Raw genomic sequence first — 20,158 nt, 5'->3', positions numbered from 1 at the left:
CTTATAAGTATAAAGATATATATACTAATTACCTATACGTTTAATAGCTCTTATAATGCTTATACTAACTATAATAGTAGTCTTACTTTTTATATTAGGTCGGCAAAAGATTTAATAAAGGCTTTACTAGATAGAGCTAAAGCTTCTATAAGTCCTTAGATCTTAAACCTCTACCCCTAATATATAGGCAAATCGCTAATAGTTATATATAGGATCTTAAGAAGTTATATATAGTTCTTCGGAATAATCTTAAATGTACTAATATAGACGATATAGAGGAGTATAAGCTTAATAAGGCTAAACTCACGCGTTTTACAAAGATCGCTTACTCTATATACGATATTTTCTACTAGTTAGGCAAGATCAAGGAGGCTTATAATACTTGTATTAGCGCGTCCGATAACGTATTAGGCGCTATATCGTTACCTAGCTAGGATAAAGACAAGGGCAAGGCTATTAATCCTAGCAATGGCTAATAGTAATAGATAGAGAGTATTAAGTGGTATTTTGTTTAACGAATTTAACTTATTTTCTACCCCCTAGTTATATAAGCCTATAACTAATATCTTAAGGATTAAGGAGAGCCTTCTAGCGCTTAAAAGATTATTAGCTAAGTCGTTTAGTAAGCCTATCTACTAGTATCTAACTAGTTAGTAGATATATAGCTTTAAACGTCCCTTTTGCTATTTCCTAGTATAACTATATATTATAGATATCTATATACCGTAGGTAAGTATTAATACGTTCATTCTTAGCTATTACTAGTCGAATAGTTTACTAATTGTTATAGTAAATGTTCTAAGGTTCCCTAAGCTTAAGATTAATATCTATAAATAGCCTTTTAAGTGTTATAGCCTCTCTTGCTATAAAGGAGAGCATTGGAAGTTCTACTTTAGTGCTTAACGTTATAATAGTATCCTAGTACGATGCCTTTTACATAATAGGACCTTTAAACGAAAAGAAGATATATCCCTATAATGAATATTATATATCTAGATTATCTATATATAACGTGTCCCTAGCGATTATAAGTATTGGACTATCCAGCGCTTGCTTTCCTCTATACTAGATTAATAGGCAAGAGCTCCTAAATAGATATCTTACTACTTACTATACCTCTAATAAGTAGTCTAGTCCTAGGTTAGTTAGGTATTAAGAGAGTATTAAATAGGTATATACGATGTCTAGATATAGTATAATTATATAGTATAGGATTGATCTAACAAGCTCTTAATACTCTTTAATCTATATACTAGTAGCACTCCCTTTAAACTTCTTAAGTTCTTTATAGCTTAAGGGAGTTAGCTTATATATACTAGGTATATCTAGCCTATATCTTCTTACCACCTTTCTAATATATTAGTTATAGATTAACTATATCTTATATATAGGTTAGTCTTAAATCACTCTAATACTAAGGAACTAATCGACATTACCTTACTTATGGACGTTATATTAAGCTTTAATTCCTTCTATTATATACTTAGCCGCTATAGCATTACTTTTATAAGAGAAGACTAAAAAGTCGTTAATATGGAAGATTAGGATAACTCGTTTATTATAGCTTAAGAAGAGGTACTTCTCTTTACCTAATGGTTCTATACCTAGATCTAATAACGTTTTATAGAACTCCTTATATTATTAGAGTAGCAAGTCTCTTAAGCTATATAGAGCTCTTTATAACTCTATATATTTCCCTAGCTATTTAAATCCTTCTAGCAATTTGTAGATAACAGGATCATCTTCCGGTCGTTTAATATTAAGGAACGCTTATACTATATTAAATTACTTAACTTCTAAGTCGAAGTATATAGCGATCGCCATTATTATACGGAACGACTATACCGCTAGAGTAGCTATATATATACTTTCTATTAAGCTAATATCTTATAGATCTCCTTATATATAGATTCTTATCTTACACTTTTCTAAGAAACCGTCCTTATCAAACTTATATATAAAGACCTATTTTAATAGGATAGGTTATACTTTTGTCTACTTATATAGTACGATCTTCTATATTCCCCTGCTCTCTAAGTTATATATCTCCTTATAAGCCGTGTCTTTAAACTATTATCCTAATAGGTAGTTATATAGGTCTCGCTAGTTAGTAGGAACGTAAGTAAGATTATTAATATACTAATATAGCTTATTTAAGGCTACTCTAAAGTATATAGTATCCTTCTATTATATAGTGGTAACAAACATTATATATATTATTCTTATACTTTAGTCCTTTAGGTAAGCTTTCTATTAATTAGGCAGGTAAGTCTTATGGAACTATCACTAGAGTTCCTTTATTATATAGATAAAGGAGTAGTAGTAATTGACCCTCTCCTTATTTTATAGCCGTTTACTTGACTAGATAAGGTCCCTAGGCTTATAAGCCCTCTTCCTGCCTCTACCTCTCCTTATAGGAGGTTACCAAGTAGCTTCTCCTTCGCTTCTACCTTCTAAAGGATACGTTAGCTAATCCGGACTTCGCTTAACGTTTTACTCTTCTAGCCTAGCTAGGTACGATATATTAGTAATATTATTCCTAGCTCCTAGCTCTTTTGTCTACTTATTATATATACTAGATTCTTTTATAAAAGGCATTCCTCTATTAGATTCGACGGCTCCTTTGCTCTCCCTAGCGTCTAGTTAGCTAGCTAGTAGCTAGGAAGGTTCTAATTTAAACCTTCCTACTTCCTAGTAGATATCCCCTTTACTAGCTAGTATAAGGCAAGTCACTAAGGGCTTAGGTATATATTTAGAGGTCAAGAGTCTTCTAAAGCTTTCTATCTATTTAGTAAGTTTATCTATTACTTACGTCTCTATTATAAGAGTCTTTAGAACTAATTACTTACTTATAAGCTATATATTAGAAAGCTCCCTTACCCTTTAAGTCTTAACCCTATTAGAGAGGTTAATCTACTACTAGACTCTTTTATAATAAAGGTAGCTAAGCCACTATAATAGAGTCTTCTACTAGTTATTAGGTTTATTATAACGCTTCCTAGAGAAAGTTAGTATTCTAGGAATCTTTGCTAAGATTAAATTGATTAACTTCCTAGCTTGCTACTACTAGCGACGACTCTATCTGTGACGAACCCAACTCAGACTTCTTCTGAAAGGGTCCAGACGGAGGTGGGTGAAGCAGGACAAGCAGGCAGGTCGTCTGAGGGATTCGGTGAAGCCAAAGGGTTCACAACAACACTTAGAGTTGTCTCTCACAGTAATCAGCAATGCTTGGTATGAGTACTGTGATTGTGATTGTTACCACTGGTGAACTCCCAGAGTCCACCATAACGAGTGACTAGCTAGCTATATATACACAATTGTCTGTCCTTCTTCAATAGTTATCACCAGTACCACTCCTCCTTTCACTTCGTGATTCTGCGTTGTCGACGGTGACATGTTATTATCACCAGTGAAGACCTTAGTCTTGGCGGTGATAATCTTCTGATTGGTCCGTCAAGTGATTGGCTGTCGGAATGTCCCGCGTCCTGGCTGCAGCCTGCCAGGCCGCCCATGTGCTTATTCGTGACACGATGCCCCTCCTTCAAGGCTTTCGACCCGAAAGCCCTCTTAGGCCGTTTCAAATAGCGCCAACAACCCTTCGCTTGTGAGTACTGCATTCTCCCTGTTTCTGCGTCGTGGTCGCCATGTTGACAAAATGCCGATAGAGAAACGGAAGTCGCATTCTGCACGTTACCGTGCTTCCCTTGCTCAGAACATCGCTGAGAACGGTTTTGTCGTTATGCCTTGCTCTTGGTGCGCGTCGCAAGGCCTCGTTTGCAAAATGATCGCGCGTACGAAGCGTTGCGAAGCCTGCGTTCGTCGAGGTCGTTCTTGCGATGGCTCTGGCATACCGCTTTCTTCCTGTAAGCACGTTTTCTTCTTCTTTTTTTTTTTTTTTTTTTTTTTTGAATGTGATTCCTGATGTTCGTTCTAGTGGATCGCATTCTCCAGGAGCAGCGTCGTATCAAGGATGCTGAACGTCGTGCCGAACTTGAGCTGGATGAATCTCAACGCCGTCTGGAAGAAGCCCAGCGCGAGTTGTCCGAAAAGCTTGCGCGGCTCCGGCGTCTTCGTCAGCAGAAGGAGTTTTTGGTGGAGAAAGGTGCCGACATGGTGGCGCGTGGTCTGTCGACCTTGGACGAGTTGGAGGAGGTTGAGCGGCAAGAGACGCCTGCTATGCCCTCGTCACAGATTAATGATGCCGTCGATGCTGTCGACTGGGGCGCCGTCTTTGGTTCTGTCCCGGGTTTTCCTTTGGTCGATCCGGATTCTGCCGGTGGAACTGTTCCAGTTTCTCAGGGCAGTTCAAATTCTTGACTGGTTCCCATGAGTTGTCCTCTGGTCCAAAATCAAGCCATTTGACCAGGTACTGCAGTTCCTCGTTGATGATGCGTGAATCCAGAATTTCTTCGACGTCCCATTCTTCCTCTTCGTCCTCTGCTTCGATGTGCGTGGCAACCTTGGCGTTCTTTGGTGCTGGTTCGAGAAGTGAAATATGAAAAACATCCGTCCGTAGTCGCATAGATGACGGTAACGATAGTCGGTAGTTGGATGTCGAGATTCGTTCTTTGATAACGAAGGGTCCGACCTTCTTGAAGTCCAGCTTCGTGCTTGGTCGTTTGGTTCGCAAGTTTCGTGCGATCAGGTAGACTTTGTCTCCCCTCTCTAGGCGAGGTCCCTCGAGCCTGTGTTTGTCGTAGTAGTTCTTCATTCTGGTCTTGACAAACTCGAGTTCCTTTTTGAGCTTTTCATGCAGTGCGTGCATCTGTTCTGCTTTGACTGCTGCTCTCGGCACTGTGACCTCTGGTCCTTGCCTAAGGTCTGCTTCATATCCGTAGTTCGCGAAGAACGGTGTGACTTTGGTCGTTTCTGTCGGCGTCGTGTTGTAGGCGAGTTGTGCTGTTGGTAACAGCATGACCCAGTCGTCTTGTTGGTAATTGACGTAAGAGCGGAGGTATTGCTCGACAACTTGGTTTAGTCGCTCCGTTTGTCCGTCGGTCTGCGGGTGATATGCCGTTGACAGCTTGCTGTTGACGCCTAATCGTTGCATTAACGCTTGCCAGAACTTCGATGCGAACTTGGTGTCTCTGTCGGTGATCCATTCTTGCGGCCAAGCATGCACTGATGCAACTTGCCGATAGATCACGTCTGCCAACTGTTCCGCTGTCCAGGACTCCTTGTAGGGAAAGAAATATGCCCACTTAGTCAGGCGATCTACTACAGTAAGAATACTGTCGTAGGTCACTCCTGTGGCTGTGTCCTTGGATTCTGGCAGCTTCGTGATGAAGTCCATCGCAACTGAACTCCATGGTTTGTCAGCTGTTGGTAGTGGCTGAAGTAGCCCGTACGGCTTGTGTCGTGCCGTTTTGCTCCGATTGCAGATGTCGCAGTTCCGTACGACTTCCTTAACTCGTGCCGTTAACTGTGGAAAGTCGTAGTGCTTCTTGACTTGTGCGACAGTCTTCGTGACTCCTTTGTGTCCTCCGAGTTTTGATTCGTGGAGTTCTCGAATCATTCGCAGCTGTTGATCCTTGTCGTGGATGTACGCTTTGTCTCGGTACCAGAGTTTCCCATCTCTTTCTTCCACTCCGTCAGGTACCACTGGTCCGGGTGCTGCTTGATACTGTGCCTCGTTGATCCTTTCCTCTCGAAAGATTGCGCAGCATTCTAGGAACGAGTCAAGTGGATCATCTTCCACGGGTGTCTGCGTTTCGTGGTGCAACGTCCCGTCTGTTCGTTCCTTGAACAACGGTGGTGTTGTTCCCGTTCGTCCTTTCGTGTGATCCGTTCGTCGGCTTAAAATGTCTGCTCGTGCGTTTTCTTTGCCCTTCTTGTAGCGGATCTCGAAGTTGAATTCCGCGAGGAATTCTGCCCATCGTATTTGTCGTCCGTTGAGTTCCTTCGTCGTCGTGAAGTATCGCAAGTTCTTGTGATCCGTATACACTTGTACCGGTTCAATCGTGCCGCTGAGGTATGGTCGCCATTCCTTGAAAGCTTCGACAATCGCAAGTAGTTCCTTGTCGTGGATCGGATAATTGAGACGTGGTCCGTCGAGCTTCTTTGAAAAGAAGGCTACAGGATGTAGCTTCCCTTGTTCGTCTCGTTGTCCCAATTGTCCTCCGATGGCGTAGTCTGAAGCGTCCGTTTCCACCTCGAATGGCTTCTTGGGGTCTGGCAGTACCAGTACTGGATCTTTGGTAATGGCGTCGCGGATTTGCGTGAATGCTTGCTCGTGTTGCTCTTCCCATTGGAATTCAGCATTCTTCTTGGTGAGTTCGTGCAAAGGTCGTGCGATCGCTCCAAAGTTCCTGATGAACATCCGGTAGAAGTTCGCAAATCCGATGAAACTTCGTACTTCCGTGGCTGACGCTGGTTGTGGCCAATTCTTGATGGCTTCAACCTTTGAAGGTTCCATCCGGATTTGTCCGGGGGATATTTCGTATCCCAAAAAGACTGTCTTCCTGACATGGAATTCGCTCTTTTCCTTGTTGACTGATAGCTTGTACGCGTGCAGCGCGTCCAGCACTGCTTTCACGTGCCTCCGGTGTTCGTCCATCGTCTTGGAGAAGATGAGTATGTCGTCGAGATAACATACCGCAAATTTGTCGAGAAAGGGTTGGATAGCTTGATCAATCAGGGCTTGGAACGTTGCCGGCGCGTTCGTAAGTCCGAATGGCATGACGAGGTACTCGTAGTGGCCATAGGGTGTCCTAAAGGCCGTTTTCCACTCGTCGCCTTCTTTGATCCGTATGTGGTTGTAGGCCGATGGCAAGTCAAGACGCGTGAAATATTGGGCTCCTGCCAACTGATCTCGGAGCCGTGAGATCAGCGGTAACGGGTATCGGTTTTTCACGGTCTGTTCGTTGAGTTGCCGATAGTCGACACATAACCGTAGCTTTCCGTCTTTCTTTGGCACAAACAGGATTGGGTAGCCTGCTGGCGATGTCGACGGGCGGATATGTCCTCTTCGAAGGTTCTCCTCCAAATATCGCTTAAGTTCTTCGTTCTGCGTCTGGCTCGTGTGGTAAATCTTGAAGAACTTCAGTCGTGCTCCTTCCTTGAGCTTGATCTCGTGATCCCATGGGCCGTGTTCTGGTAATCCTTCCAGATGTTTCGGTTCGAATGCTGGGTGTCCCTCATACTCCTTCGGTACTTCCCCAGTCTTGTCTCGTCTCTCGGTTTTCTGATAGTATGCGAACTTGGTTCCGTCCATGGCGATACTGGCGATTTCTCCTGTCTCAACCCACTGCTCCAATTGCAGTGCTCCGCATTCGTCAACGGAGAGAACAGCTATCGGCGATTCAGCTCGTTCCTCCTGTCGCAATATCGATGTCGTTGTGCCGCCTCTTCCAGAGTCCGTAGTGGTCTGCCTGCCACTGTCCGTCTCTTGCGGTGGATCCGTAGGACATGCCTTTCCTTGAGCATCGTCCGCTCGCGATCCTTGCGCGCTCCCCATCTTGCTGGTCGAATACGACTCCGTTCGGGGTCGCAGGTGGCCACCATTCTTCCAGCTGATGTCCGGGTCGTAATCTTCATGCCATGGTAACCCCAATATCATGTCTTTGTCGTTGCCCATGTCCACGATGCTGAATACGACTGCTGTGGTCTTCCCTGCCACAGTGATGTCGATCGGTTCGGTCTCTCTGCGTACCCATTGCGTCGGAAATGGCCCTTTGACTATGCCATGCTTCCGCTTCATTCTCCAGGGTATCCGTAGCTGATTCACAAGTGTCGGCGAAATCAGATTCATCTCTGCTCCACTGTCCACTAGTGCGAGCATTTCGTGCTGTCTCCATTGTGCTGTTATCCACAGTCGCTTGTCTTGCCGCCGTCGTCCAAAGATTGCAGCGATTTCCCATGTTTCTGCCGGGAGGTCTCGATATAGTGGTCCCTTGCGCCAGTTCCTCCTGTACTGCGCTACCACTTGCCGCTGCACGGGCGTTAATGGTTTCCGGGCCCCTCGAAGGGCCCTGACCCGTTTCCCAGGTCAGTGCTGACCTCTTCGGTTGTTCGGCTGATAGCGGCTTCGTCGATCGTGCTCATTTCCGTGAGCCATTGAGTGCTTGCGGCTTCCCACCATTGGGTCCGTTCTGCTTTCCGTCGTGCGTGCCATAGCTTCGTCTGAAGCTCCCGAATTCGCAATTTCTTTTCGTCCGCGTGATAGAGACAATCGTTGCTCCAGCACGAGTCCCATGTGTCTCGTCCGGTTCCGCAGTGCCTAGGCCAGGCTCGTCTTGGAACTATCGTGATGCTTTCTGAATTGCGGGCTTCGATCTTCCAGAGCAATTCGGCCGCTCTGTTTCCTGCATCGTAGACCCATTCCACAGGGCGTAAGCCTCCGTCCCCGTTTTCCTGTCGGGTCGGCCAATGATTGTTTTCGAATTTGTCGCGGAAGTGATATCGACATTCGTGTGCCACACACTGAAACCAGGGCACTTGCGCATGTGCCTCGTGTCGAGGGTGCAGTCGCATGGCGTCGCCTGGGAGGTATTGGAATTCTTTCCCGAATCCTTCCCATTGTACGTGGACCGTAGGTACTCCAGTGCTGACATAGGAGTGTTTCTTCCAGTAGCTTTCCCACGTGCGTTCGTCTTTTCCGCGGTTCGCGCGCATGAACTGGTATTCTGGGTTCCGCACGTCGTTGCTGAGTTGCTGATCGTCAAGGTACTCGGCGTAGCTATCGGGCCCATCATATGTCACAGGCTGTTCTCCTTTGATGGCTTCCACGATACGTCGGAGTTCCCTCATTTCGTCCTTCATCTCTTTGCTCTGCTGGGCGAGTCGAGTCAAGCGCCCATCCCGTTCGCGCAGTTCCGTGTTGAGTCGGAAAACTTCGTTGCGGTACCATTCGATTCGTTCCTGGAGGAATAGAGCATTGGGTCCGGGTCTTTCGATTCCTTGGGTGTCGGTTGTCCACGATCCATCCCGCCTCTGCGCGACTGTGAAACCCCACTGCCTCAAGGCTGGGAGAATCGAAACTGGCGGTGCATATTCTCCTGCCATGTCCCATTCGGCAAGACCTGTCTCTGGGTCCACAGTGACCAGTTCGGAGTACGGTGCTTGTTCGTCTTCACCGTTGCCGTCGTGTCCGAGACTGTCCGTGTCACTGCCCTTGTCTTCGTAGCTCGTGGCCGCTACTTCGATGACGTCCTTGGTGGTTTCGTCGATGGCCGCAATTTCCTTTCCAGGGGTTGGTTTCCATTCTTTCTTCGGGCTTCGGCATTCTCGCTTGTAGTGCCCTTTCTTTCCGCAGTTGTAGCAGGTAACATTAGACTTGTCTTTGGCCGTCTTCTTCTGGTCCTGCTTCTGCGCTGCATCCACATCCATGGCTCCGGGGTGCGTCCCGTACGAGGTACTGACGTACGCTCGCTTTTTCTTGTCGTTGGCCTTAACCGTGGTTCCGTTCATTCGACCTCGTTTCTGCTGCTCTCGTGCGTAGAGTCGATCATCGATCCTGATGGCCTGCGCGATGTATTCGTCCAGAGTCTCAGGCCGATCGTACTTGTACAGCTCGTCCTTGACCTTTTCCTTCAAGCCGTTATAGAACAATTGCATCAACGCCTCGTCGTTAAGCTGAGACTTGAGCATGTCCTGTCTGAACTGTGCGGCGTAGGAGGCTGCTGACTTGGTCTGTCGGAGATTGGCGAGTCTTTCTTGCGCATGGATTTTCTCGTCTTTGTCGCCAAAGACCTTCCGAAGCTCTTCTTCGAAACGGTCGTAGGATCGAAAGACTGCCTGCGTGAACGCGTCTCGGTCGTCTTCGTCTTCCTCGGTGAGATAGTCGTTCCACGTAGGCTCGAACCATCTGAGTGCCTTGCCCTCTAGTCTCGTGGCTGCGTAGAGGACTTTGGCTTTGTCGTCCGGAAACTTGTCGTCATTGAGCCGGAAGTAGGATCGGAGGTTTGTCAAGAATCCTGCGAGATCCTCCTTGGTTCCTCCGTATTTGCCAGGTGGTTCGATCTTGATGCGCTTCGCTTTGGCGCCCTCGAGTGCCTCGATTTTGGCGTAGGCCTCGTTGACCAACTTCTGCGAGTACTTTTCGCGGTTCTCGAGTTCCTTGATTCGAGCTTGAGCAGCCTTGTCTCTCTGGTCCAACTCCTGGATCCGCTGCTGGAGTTGACCAAGCTGGGCGAGCAGTTGTTCGGCCGTGACGTTGGTATCCATGTCGGTGTCGAGGTCGAGGTCTCCTCCGTTCTGAACCATGACAGAACAAAGGGAGTGGTAACAACGTGTGACGAACCCAACTCAGACTTCTTCTGAAAGGGTCCAGACGGAGGTGGGTGAAGCAGGACAAGCAGGCAGGTCGTCTGAGGGATTCGGTGAAGCCAAAGGGTTCACAACAACACTTAGAGTTGTCTCTCACAGTAATCAGCAATGCTTGGTATGAGTACTGTGATTGTGATTGTTACCACTGGTGAACTCCCAGAGTCCACCATAACGAGTGACTAGCTAGCTATATATACACAATTGTCTGTCCTTCTTCAATAGTTATCACCAGTACCACTCCTCCTTTCACTTCGTGATTCTGCGTTGTCGACGGTGACATGTTATTATCACCAGTGAAGACCTTAGTCTTGGCGGTGATAATCTTCTGATTGGTCCGTCAAGTGATTGGCTGTCGGAATGTCCCGCGTCCTGGCTGCAGCCTGCCAGGCCGCCCATGTGCTTATTCGTGACACTATCGGCTACTCTTTGCCTAGACGGTAGAAAGTCTTCTTATTAAAGCAAACGTTATAAGTTATAATGACCCTATTAAGCTTAGGTATCTAAATGCGATAGATATTAGATATATAATATCCTATAAGATACCTTATTAGCCTGCGTAGTAGTACCTTAAAGTCCTTTATATGCCGTTTAGCTTCCCTATCCTTATAGAGGATATATACCTAGTATCTATATATAAAGATACTACTCTAATCTAGGTATAAGTTGCTAATTAATGTAATTTTCAAGCTAGGTTTGTACTAGCGAAAATACTATTTAAACTAACTATAGAGCACTTCGTTAGGAGTTCTAAATAAGTAAGTATAGCTTAGGCTTATTATATATAAATATACCGCCGCTTATACGCTTTCTAACTAGAGCTTTATAGGCAGATTCATACTATTAAGTATCTTAATTAAGCGTAAGATTAGTTCTTGCCTTACTTACTCTACTAGTCTATTTGTCAAAAGCGTATTAAAGCAGGGTAAGAGAGTTTGTAATAGAAGAAGCTACTACTAATATTAAAGATATGTTGGTAGAGGAGTAGTCAAGGCGCCAGGCTTATAACTGCCAAATGTAGTAGGAGCTCTGGGAGCGTTAAAAGCAGTCTATAGTAGGTGGCTGTACGAAGGAGACAGTGCCTTGTTGAAACTATCTACAAAGGAGACAAAACGACTGATATTTATAGACAAAGGAACTGGCCAATGCGTTGGCAACGACGCCTTATATGCTGTGGCACGTATGTGGCTAATACTCTTAGAAGCTCTACAGCTTCTGACAGCATGGTATGACACCTAGGTATTATGCTTTACATTTCAGTCTTGCCTCGCAACTGACCAAGCCCTCCTCAACCTCCCACGACTGTGTTTAATAATCCTTTCGCCTGTCGCGTGGTGCACCAAGCTGAATTCTTCCGTCTGACGGCTGTATTGGCTTGGCTTGGCTGATGCCTAGCCTACACTAACGTCATGTCAAACGCGTCCTCGCTTGCCCCCAGGCCTGTGATTGGACCATCTCTATCCGTATGCAGTATCGTTCCATTTCGTTCTGAGAGTGTACTTCCGGGATGGATCGTCATCAGCCCTATGTTTGACGATCGTGGAAATGTGGACCTCGACCAAAGCGAGGAGATTCACGGCGAGGGATGCGGCGATGCCGGATACCGACGGATTTTAATAGGTAGCCACGCTCTGTGTTTTGGCATGGCATGGTTTAATTAAAGCCTAAATAATTGGTGCTGCATTTCAGCATCTTCACCACCGCAACAACTCTCCTCTCAAACGCAGCCGTTTAATTATCGCTGAGCAAGGTCGACGACCCCACAGCTTCCGCTTCTCAAAATGCACATCACCGTCGCTCCCGCCTCTCCCAAGACGGGCCAGGCCGCTATCCGAGCTCTGCTCCGTGACCCCTCCAACCCGACCGTCAGGGGCTACTATCGCGACATCAACAGAGTGCCCGCCGAGTTCAAGGACGACCCGCGTTTCGAGGCCGTCCAGGGCGACGTGGAGAACGCCGGGACGCTGGACTTCTCGGGCTCCGACGCCGTGCTCAACATCACCCCACCCGTGTACCAGGACATCGACAGCGTCGCGCATGCCCACCTGGTGTCGGAGAACGTCAAGGCGGCGGTCAAGAGGGCCGGGTCCGTCAAGCGGCTCGTCCTGCTTTCCAGCATCGGCGCGCAGTATGATCACGGAACGGTACGCTACCTTACCCATAATTAGTCAACTATTAAATGCCTGCTAATAACCACACACCGGACAGGGCGAGATCTTGACCAACCACGAGGCCGAGGTCGTGCTCAGGGACGCGGCGCCAGAGGTCGTCGTAGTGCGAGCCTCGTACTTTATGGAGAACTGGGCCTCGAGCCTGGAGACGCTCCCATCCGGCTTCTTCTTCACCACCGTCACCCCGGTGGACCGTCCCCTCAACATGGTAATAATTACACCTAATAATAATAATAAGCCAAAGAGAAGAAAAGAAAAGAAAGAAAAAAGACAACGAGTCTTGACATTGCTAACATGGAGGCGCTTGTTGCGCATTCATCATCATCAGATCGCAGTGCGGGATATCGGCGCGACCTTGGCGGGCGAGCTCCTGGCCACGGGCGGCGCGCTGCCGTCCAACCCGCACGTCTTTGAGCTGCGCGGGCCGCGCGATTACTCGTCGCTCGACGTGCAGAAGGCGTTCGAGGAGGTGACGGGTCGGAGCATCGAGCTGCGGGCGGTAGGACGGGACGAGCTGGCCGGCTTCTACGCCGCCGTCTTCCCGCCCTCGGTGGCCGCGCGGTTTACGGCCATGACCGAGAGCTTCCTCGAGGGCGGCGTCCTGTATGAGGATCCCCGGCCGACGCGGGAGAAGAAGTACGGGACGACGGAGCTGGCCGAGGTCCTGAGGGAGTTGCTCAACGAAGCCTGAGTTGAGCGAGTGAGTGGGCTCGAATCTGGCTTAAATAAATAGTAATTATTAGTGGTTATGTGAACTTTGCTATAATTAATTGTGTTTCTTCTCATGGAATGGCCGCCGTTTCAATTCTTCCCTCTGTCCTATTTCAGATTGCACCGCTACCATCGCTGATGCAGTTAGTAGTGCTGGGTTTTTCTTTTTTTAAGGTCTCCCTGCCATCGTAGCTCTTCTTGGTATACCTTGTTTAGTTAATTAGGCATTGTACGGAGTACAACCTGATGCAAAAATATGTGGAAGTGGAACTACCGGACGTGGAAGCCAACGAGCGGACCCGGCTGCTGGACTCCCGCATGCAGCAGCAGCACCCACCGCTACCCCTTCGCCGCAGCTCCTTTTCCTTCTCGCGCCCAAGGCCCGACAGGAAGAAACCAGTGGCAAACAGCTTTTTCGTTTGATTTTTTTACGGTTATCGTGGCTAATGTTCATAGTATCCTCTGATATTTACAATCACTCATCGAAGAAAGGAGAACGCGGGGGAAGGGACAAACCGCCCTCTTAAAAAATCGATAACTATACCCCCCCCCCTTTTCCAAAGCTCAACCCCGGAAGGAAACGGGCTTCTTCAGGCTCCTCCTCCTCCTCATTGTCGACAACGAGGTCGCGTTCAGGCCGCAGCCCTCTACCACGCAGGCCGAGGCGGTGTGGATGTACTTGATCTTGCCGTGCTCCACCCTGAACAGGTGGCTGTCCGGCATGGGCGCGTCGCCCTGGGTGCGGTCGAGGCCGGGGAAGCCGACGAAGAGGCTGGCGGCGCCCAGGGTGACGTCGACGACGTAGCGGCGGTAGGGCACGACGATGCTGCTGGGGAACGCCATGACGCACTCGCCGTCGCGCACCTCGCCCCGCGCCGCCAGGCCCCCCTCTAGCCGGTAGCACGGCTCGGCCGCCCACAGCACCACCACGCTCTCGTTGCCGAACCGGTCAAAGTACGCGTCCCCCAGCGCCTGCACCTCCGCCGCCGTCGCCGCCCGATCCGACTTGGGGATCTCGTCCCACACCTCCCCCGCGTTCAGCTCCAGCGTCCCCGTCGCGTTGAACAGCCAGTCCCCCTCGTCCGTCACCACCGACTCGATCAGGCTCGCCTTAGGCACGGCCTCCGTAGCCGCCGACGACGACCGGGCTAAGTGGTTCCAGGAGGAAGAAGAGAAGGAGGAGGATGAGGAATTCGAGGGCGGAGCGGCGGTGGGGGAAGAAGGGTCGAGGACGAAGCGGGTGTGGATGACGCGCGGGTGGGGGTCGGAGGCGCCGATGATCTCGGTGAAGGCGGCGCAGCGGTCCGGGTCGTGGATGGAGCGCGAGAAGTCGATCCGGAGCGGCTCGGCCAGCGCGCCCCCGGCCAGGTCCGCCAGCCCGTTGTTCTCGACGTAGATCTGGTTCGGGTGCGGCGACACCAGCGCCGTGAGCACGCTCGCGTCGCCCGCCTCCTGCGCCGCCACGTACGCCCTCGTCACCTGCTGCAGCACCGCGCGGCTGCACGACGCCGCCGAAACCACCACCGCCGCCCGGGTGCTGGCCAGGACGGCGAGGGAGAGACTGGTCAGGGAGGACGGCATCGTTGGTTGGTTGCGGGCTGGTTCGTCCTGTGTTTCTTTTTTTTTTTTTTTTTGTATTCTTTCGCTTGGCTAATAATTAATATAATAATTAATACTTCTTCCTGCGTAAAGAAGAGTTCAAAGTTCGATCACTCCCCAGGATCCATGGTACGGTGCTAAAGAGGTTTCCCATGTCTTATATACAGTGAGGACCGGTCAGGAGACAGAACTGAGAGCCGAATACTTACAATGTGACGGTTTCTGTTATACGATCTATTGCATGTACATACTACTTGCGGACATGCAGGTACTGTACGGTGTAATTAGTTATGCGCTGGGTGAGGGGAACCATCGAATAAGGGGCCGAAACTGTCGCCTTCCGTGACGCTCCGCTAATTACACGCGCCGCCCCTGGAGCTAAGCTTCTGAATAGTTGCAAGAGCCGTTGGACGATGGGCAACTGCCGAGCCCATGGTAATTCCCGAACCACCCCTGATGGGTAATATGGAAACACCGGATATACGGAATACCGTGTTTCCAAAGAGAAATAGGACCGGCCCTCTACGTCGATACCCGTGTCGAGCGCGACAGTGCAATGGACACCTTATGATTGATCGCTAATTATAATGAGCTTCGTCGGTATTCATCTATAACGTTTCTATTGCTCTTGGGTCCATGTTTTCTGTTTCCCCTCTCTGCGAGCGACCTATGCATAGCATAGCAAAAAGTTTATACTCTCAAACCAACTCGTCCCAGAAGATAATTGTCGAAGAATAGAAAGTGTGAAAAAAAGATAATACCCCAAAAAAATCTAACCAGATTATTATACCTCGATGGCAGACGTGGCGCTATCGCGCAGCACCGGGTTGACGGCGCTCTCGTCCCACTGGAAGACAAAGTCGTCGCCGAGCTCCTTGCGGCAGGCGGCCGTGACGGCCTCCCAGACGTCGGCAAAGACGCCAAAGTTGGCCGGGTTCTCCTCGTCGTTGTCGCCGCCCCGGAAGACGCCGGTGCGGACGAGGCAGGTGTTCCAGCCGTACATGTTGCCGCCGACAATGTCCGAGGCCGGGTTGTCGCCGATCATGTAGATGTTGTCGGGCACGCGCTCCTCGCCGTGCAGCGCCTCCATCCACGACGCGAGCACCTCGTCGGCGTACTTGTACGTCGCCGGCTCGGGTTTGCCGTAGACGACCCGCTCGAGCTCGACGCCCGTCAGGGCCTTGTACATGGCCTCGAGGCCGATCCGGAAGGCGCCCTGGCTCATGCGCGGGATCGGGTGCTCGGTCGGGCAGAGCAGGTCGCCCTGGGAGAAGTAGATGGGGATCCGCCGCGAGACGGGGTCCTCGGCGACGGTGCCGAGCCGCCCGTTCTCGGACCGCAGCAGGTCGACGATGATCTGCATGTCGGTCGCGTAGTCGCGCGAGTCCGAGAAGACGAGGATGGCGTCGATGTTGGTCTTGGAGAAGTCGCGCGGCCGCGACGTCGCCCGCTCCTCGTCGGTGAAGACGCGGTACGGCGCGATGGTCGGGTCCCACGCGACGATGTCGTTGGGCACCACAACATCCTTGAAGCCGTACTCCTCGGCCACGTCCCGGCACCGGTAGCCCTCGCCGCCGACGACGAGGACGGTGTGGTAGTACTCGGCCAGCGCCCGCATCGGCGTGTGGCTCTGGATGAACTGCTCCGTGCTGACGGGGTTCTCGAGGATCTCGGACAGCTGCTCCGTCCGCGCCAGCTCCGGCTTGCCCGACCCGTTGGTCAGGAAGATGTGCGGGATCTTGATGCCCAGCTGGTTGTCGCCGTTGAGCATGGCCAGCACCCGCCGGCCCTCGGGGATCGGCCGGTCGCCGTGCACCAGCACGCCGTCGATGTCGAAGACGAAGGCCATGTTCTTGGCCTTCTGCACCTTGTGCGAGAGCACGTCCTGCACCTGCGACGTCAGGATCTCGCGCAACGGTTGCGCCACCGCCGCTTTATTACCGCCCCCGACCGCCTCCTGGCCGTCAGCCGGGTACGTGACGCTGCTGAGCCGCGACTGCCGCTTCGACTTGGGGATGGGCAGGGCTGCGCCGAACGAGTTGCGCGACACTCTCCGCTCCTTGGTCGACGGGTTCGACGACAGGTGATGCATGAACTGCGTCGTGTCCGCATCCGGCGACCTCAGCGCTGGCACCTCGATCGTATTGTGCGAGCTCGGTGATGTCGGGATGGTGAGGCCATGCTCGATGTGTCCCAGGCTCGTGTTCCTCCTCTCGCCCCGGCTATCTTTCCTGGCGTGGCCGGTCCCGATGCTCAGCCCGTCCGGCTTCTTGGAGCGGAGTGGGAAGTCCTTGGGATGTGTGGTCTTCTCCGGCGAGTCAGGAGGAGTCTGAATCTGGCTCTTTGGAGAAGCGTCAAAGTCGACTTCTTTCAATCCCGGCTTCGACATCATGATGATGATGATGATGATAACTGGAGTCTATGTATGAAATTTTTTTTCTAATAACAGAAAACAGAGAAACGAAAGGCAAATACACAGGGTATATCTCAAAATGAAAAAGAAAGAAATACTCTTCGGATGAGATATGATATGGTGGCAGTATGAGTGATATATTTGTCAGAGACCCAATTTCCAACCGCGGGAGCAGGGAAGCTCTTATATCCCGGATGTGCGCGAGAGAACCTCTCAGGATATCCTCGGAACTATAGGGTCCATGTCGGGATTGTGAAACTCGTCTGGCGAAGCGGTGAAGTCGTGGAGCTGTACTTCGGGTTGGAGGCCTGTCTGTTCGTGCCTATCAAGCAGCGGTGGGTGTCAGATAAACCCTCCCAACATCCACCGCCTGTGCTCCGTTATGACGACAGTACGGAGTGGCGCGCTCAGAAAATTCCACAGGGGTCCTGGAGCTGGATGGAGACATCTGGCCCAGCTGGGCTGCCGGTATCCGCGCGGTACTCATCCACTCATGTCATCATGTTGCCTCTCTATGACACCTCGGTATTTCCTCAGCCGCCTCGGGAACCATGAGCGTAAGACAAGACTGCGTTGGGACCATCGAAACCGAGGCCAAGAGTTAACCGAACCCTCGAGCCAATTCACCTTGGGGCCTTCCTCCCTCTTTTCCTGGCGAGCTGGACGCATGGAACGATGATGATGTTGGCAGCTTTTCCCCTGATAGCTTAGTAGCTTATTATGCCATCGTTCAGGGGGGGAATTGCTGTTGAGACCAGCTGGGATGAGGGACAACCTGTCAGACGAACCGTTGGTGCCAGCTGGTTGATGGCGTCACACACTCCAGCGTTCCGGTTGTCTGATACACAGAGGTGAAAGTAGAGGGGCGTCGGCGGAGCCTAGTGTCCGTGATGTTCGCCGCCGTGCCGCCGAAGCGTTCGTTGACGGCATCCCCTGATAGGGTCTCTCGAATAAGCTTTGACAGGACAGGCCTGTCTTGAAGGCGAAAAAAAAGCAAAACAGTCTTGGCAAGGCCAAACCCGTCCAATTTTGGCCCAAAACAGCGGATCCGCGGAGCGACTCGGGAGATTTGCGGACATGACTCGGACCTGAAGATCGAACCTCCATTCAGCGAGAGAGCCTGCGAAAATGTGGATTTGGCGAGGTCCAGAAAAACGGGGTCAAACATGAGAGAGGCCGCGAATCTCCTTCATGCGAGATGCCGTATCTTGCCGGTCCGAAACAAAGGCCTCAGATCTTTTGGTGGGCCCCTTTGTGATCTCTCTCAAAGACGTCACACTGTGGGACCGCTTCCGAGGGGCGATCGAACGTTGACGTTATCTCAGTGGTCTGTTTACTTGCCAACGGCAAGGGCAGAGGTCCGACATGTTGCCGCCAGAACCGCGGGAATTTTGTCCAGGAACCGGATCTTGACAAGGAAGCAGACGGCTTGACCGAGATTTTTTTATTCTTTATTTTTTTCATTTACCGCGATTGTCCCCGTGATATTCCCTGAGGAAGTGACCTCAGAGGGGTTGTTAATCTGATCGACCAGAGCTTCTTTTATCCCCCTTGTCTCTTGGTCAGAAGAGACCAAACCCGAAGCTATCATCACATTTTCAGCTGCAACTCATTCTTCGTGCTGCTCTGGTAAAGCAGAAAAAGAAGAAGGAACGGAAAGAAAGAAAGATCAAGAATAGGAAAGAAAAGGAGCTTGGTGAAAGAGGGCAATCCCAAAAAGAGACAAGATGGCCTCCTCAAAGACATACACGCTCAACAACGGGGTCAAGATACCGGCCGTCGGGTTTGGCACCTTTGCCAACGAGGGTGCCAAAGGGGAGACCTACAGGGCGGTGACCAAGGCACTTGAGGTCGGGTACCGGCACCTCGACTGCGCCTGGTTTTACCAGAACGAGGACGAGGTGGGCGACGCGCTGCACGACTTTCTGAGCAGGAACCCGAGCGTCAAGCGCGAGGACATCTTCATCTGCACCAAGGTGTGGAACCACCTGCACCGGCCCGAGGACGTCAAGTGGAGCTTTGAGAACTCGTGCTCCAAGCTTCGTGTGGACTACATCGACCTCTTTCTGGTGCACTGGCCGATCGCGGCCGAGAAGAACGACGACTATTCGGTCAAGATCGGGCCGGACGGCAAGTACGTCATCCTCCGGGACCTGACCGAGAACCCGGAGCCGACGTGGCGGGCGATGGAGGAGCTGGCCGAGAGCGGGCGGGCGCGGGCCATCGGCGTGTCCAACTGGACCATCGCCGGGCTGCGGCAGCTGCTCAGCTTCGCGCGCATCAAGCCGGCCGTCAACCAGATCGAGATCCACCCGTTCCTGCCCAACACGGAGCTGGTCCAGTTCTGCTTCGACAACCAGATCCTGCCGGCCGCGTACTCGCCCCTGGGGTCGCAGAACCAGGTGCCGACGACGGGAGAGACGGTGCGCGAGAACCGGACGCTCAACGAGGTGGCCGAGCGCAGCGGCCACAACCTCGCCCAGGTGCTGCTGGCCTGGGGCCTCCGCCGCGGCTACGTCGTGCTGCCCAAGAGCTCGACCCCGAGCCGCATCGAGAGCAACTTCCAGATTCCCGAGCTGTCTGACGATGACTTCGAAGCCGTCGAGGAGGTCGCCCGCGGGAGGCACTGCCGCTTTGTCAATATGAAGGACACCTTTGGCTACGATGTCTGGCCCGAGGAGTCCAAGTAATCAATCTTCATCATCAGCACGGTTCCATCATTCATCGGCATCATTCTGCATGTCCAAAACTTCGGAGATAGGGGATTATGACTAATAACTGATGACGTGCGTAACTGGCATTGCTGTTAGCGAGGGCGGGGTTGGAAATAGAGTGCGGGGGCTAAAAAAAAGACAGGATTTAGGTAGAGCGATGCAAGTTGGTAGAAAATGAAGTTTCGCGGAAAGTGGAACACCCAAATCGCGACAGTGTCAGCATAACTAGTCTCATCTATTGGTATTAATCAGCAAAGGCCATAGGCTGATGGTGAGGCACCTGA

At 50.7% G+C, this 20,158-nt stretch overlaps 6 protein-coding genes across 6 annotated transcripts; 3 read left to right on the top strand and 3 right to left on the bottom strand.

Annotated features, from left to right (window-relative positions):
• Nucleotides 1-3,658: 3,658 nt before the first annotated feature.
• On the top strand, nt 3,659-4,495 carry MYCTH_2062163 (uncharacterized protein; the record flags this gene model as incomplete). Its single annotated transcript, XM_003663464.1, has 3 exons — nt 3,659-3,866; nt 3,938-4,293; nt 4,406-4,495. The coding sequence occupies 3 exons, from the start codon at nt 3,659-3,661 to the stop codon at nt 4,493-4,495; spliced, it is 654 nt and encodes a 217-aa protein (XP_003663512.1).
• A 3,449-nt stretch (nt 4,496-7,944) lies between these two features.
• MYCTH_93554 (uncharacterized protein) lies at nt 7,945-10,206 on the bottom strand (the record flags this gene model as incomplete). Its single annotated transcript, XM_003663463.1, has 2 exons — nt 7,945-9,183; nt 10,024-10,206. 2 exons carry the CDS (start codon nt 10,204-10,206, stop codon nt 7,945-7,947), a joined length of 1,422 nt encoding a protein of 473 aa, XP_003663511.1.
• A 1,634-nt stretch (nt 10,207-11,840) lies between these two features.
• On the top strand, nt 11,841-13,216 carry MYCTH_2305470 (uncharacterized protein). Its single transcript, XM_003663462.1, has 3 exons — nt 11,841-12,410; nt 12,475-12,645; nt 12,766-13,216. Exons 1-3 carry the CDS (start codon nt 12,048-12,050, stop codon nt 13,126-13,128), a joined length of 897 nt encoding a protein of 298 aa, XP_003663510.1. The 5' UTR covers nt 11,841-12,047; the 3' UTR covers nt 13,129-13,216.
• Nucleotides 13,217-13,781: 565 nt separating this feature from the next.
• On the bottom strand, nt 13,782-14,657 carry MYCTH_2038764 (uncharacterized protein; the record flags this gene model as incomplete). The annotated part of the gene is made up of 2 exons (XM_003663461.1): nt 13,782-14,270; nt 14,382-14,657. Coding segments are annotated over 2 exons (765 nt in total), but the record flags the coding sequence as incomplete, so codon positions are not given.
• A 668-nt stretch (nt 14,658-15,325) lies between these two features.
• Nucleotides 15,326-17,440, bottom strand: MYCTH_2315383 (uncharacterized protein). The gene has a single exon (XM_003663460.1). The coding sequence runs from the start codon at nt 17,134-17,136 to the stop codon at nt 15,532-15,534; it is 1,605 nt and encodes a 534-aa protein (XP_003663508.1). The 5' UTR covers nt 17,137-17,440; the 3' UTR covers nt 15,326-15,531.
• Nucleotides 17,441-18,607: 1,167 nt separating this feature from the next.
• Nucleotides 18,608-19,986, top strand: MYCTH_2305468 (uncharacterized protein). The gene has a single exon (XM_003663459.1). The coding sequence runs from the start codon at nt 18,888-18,890 to the stop codon at nt 19,848-19,850; it is 963 nt and encodes a 320-aa protein (XP_003663507.1). The 5' UTR covers nt 18,608-18,887; the 3' UTR covers nt 19,851-19,986.
• The last annotated feature ends 172 nt before the right edge of the window (nt 19,987-20,158 follow it).

This window comes from Thermothelomyces thermophilus, chromosome 3 (genome assembly GCF_000226095.1).
Source record: "Thermothelomyces thermophilus ATCC 42464 chromosome 3, complete sequence".
In the NCBI taxonomy this organism is placed as follows: domain Eukaryota; kingdom Fungi; phylum Ascomycota; class Sordariomycetes; order Sordariales; family Chaetomiaceae; genus Thermothelomyces; species Thermothelomyces thermophilus.
The sequence above is the reverse complement of the archived record's forward strand: the minus strand, read 5'-3'. Positions and strand labels throughout refer to the sequence as shown.

Coding starts and splice junctions, on each gene's coding strand:
- MYCTH_2305468 (XM_003663459.1), top strand. CDS start 18,888: ATGGCCTCCTCAAAGACATACACGCTCAACAACGGGGTCAAGATACCG.
- MYCTH_2315383 (XM_003663460.1), bottom strand. CDS start 17,136: ATGTCGAAGCCGGGATTGAAAGAAGTCGACTTTGACGCTTCTCCAAAG.
- MYCTH_2305470 (XM_003663462.1), top strand. CDS start 12,048: ATGCACATCACCGTCGCTCCCGCCTCTCCCAAGACGGGCCAGGCCGCT. Junction 12,411..12,474: donor CGCAGTATGATCACGGAACG/GTACGCTACCTT, acceptor CACACCGGACAG/GGCGAGATCTTGACCAACCA. Junction 12,646..12,765: donor TGGACCGTCCCCTCAACATG/GTAATAATTACA, acceptor CATCATCATCAG/ATCGCAGTGCGGGATATCGG.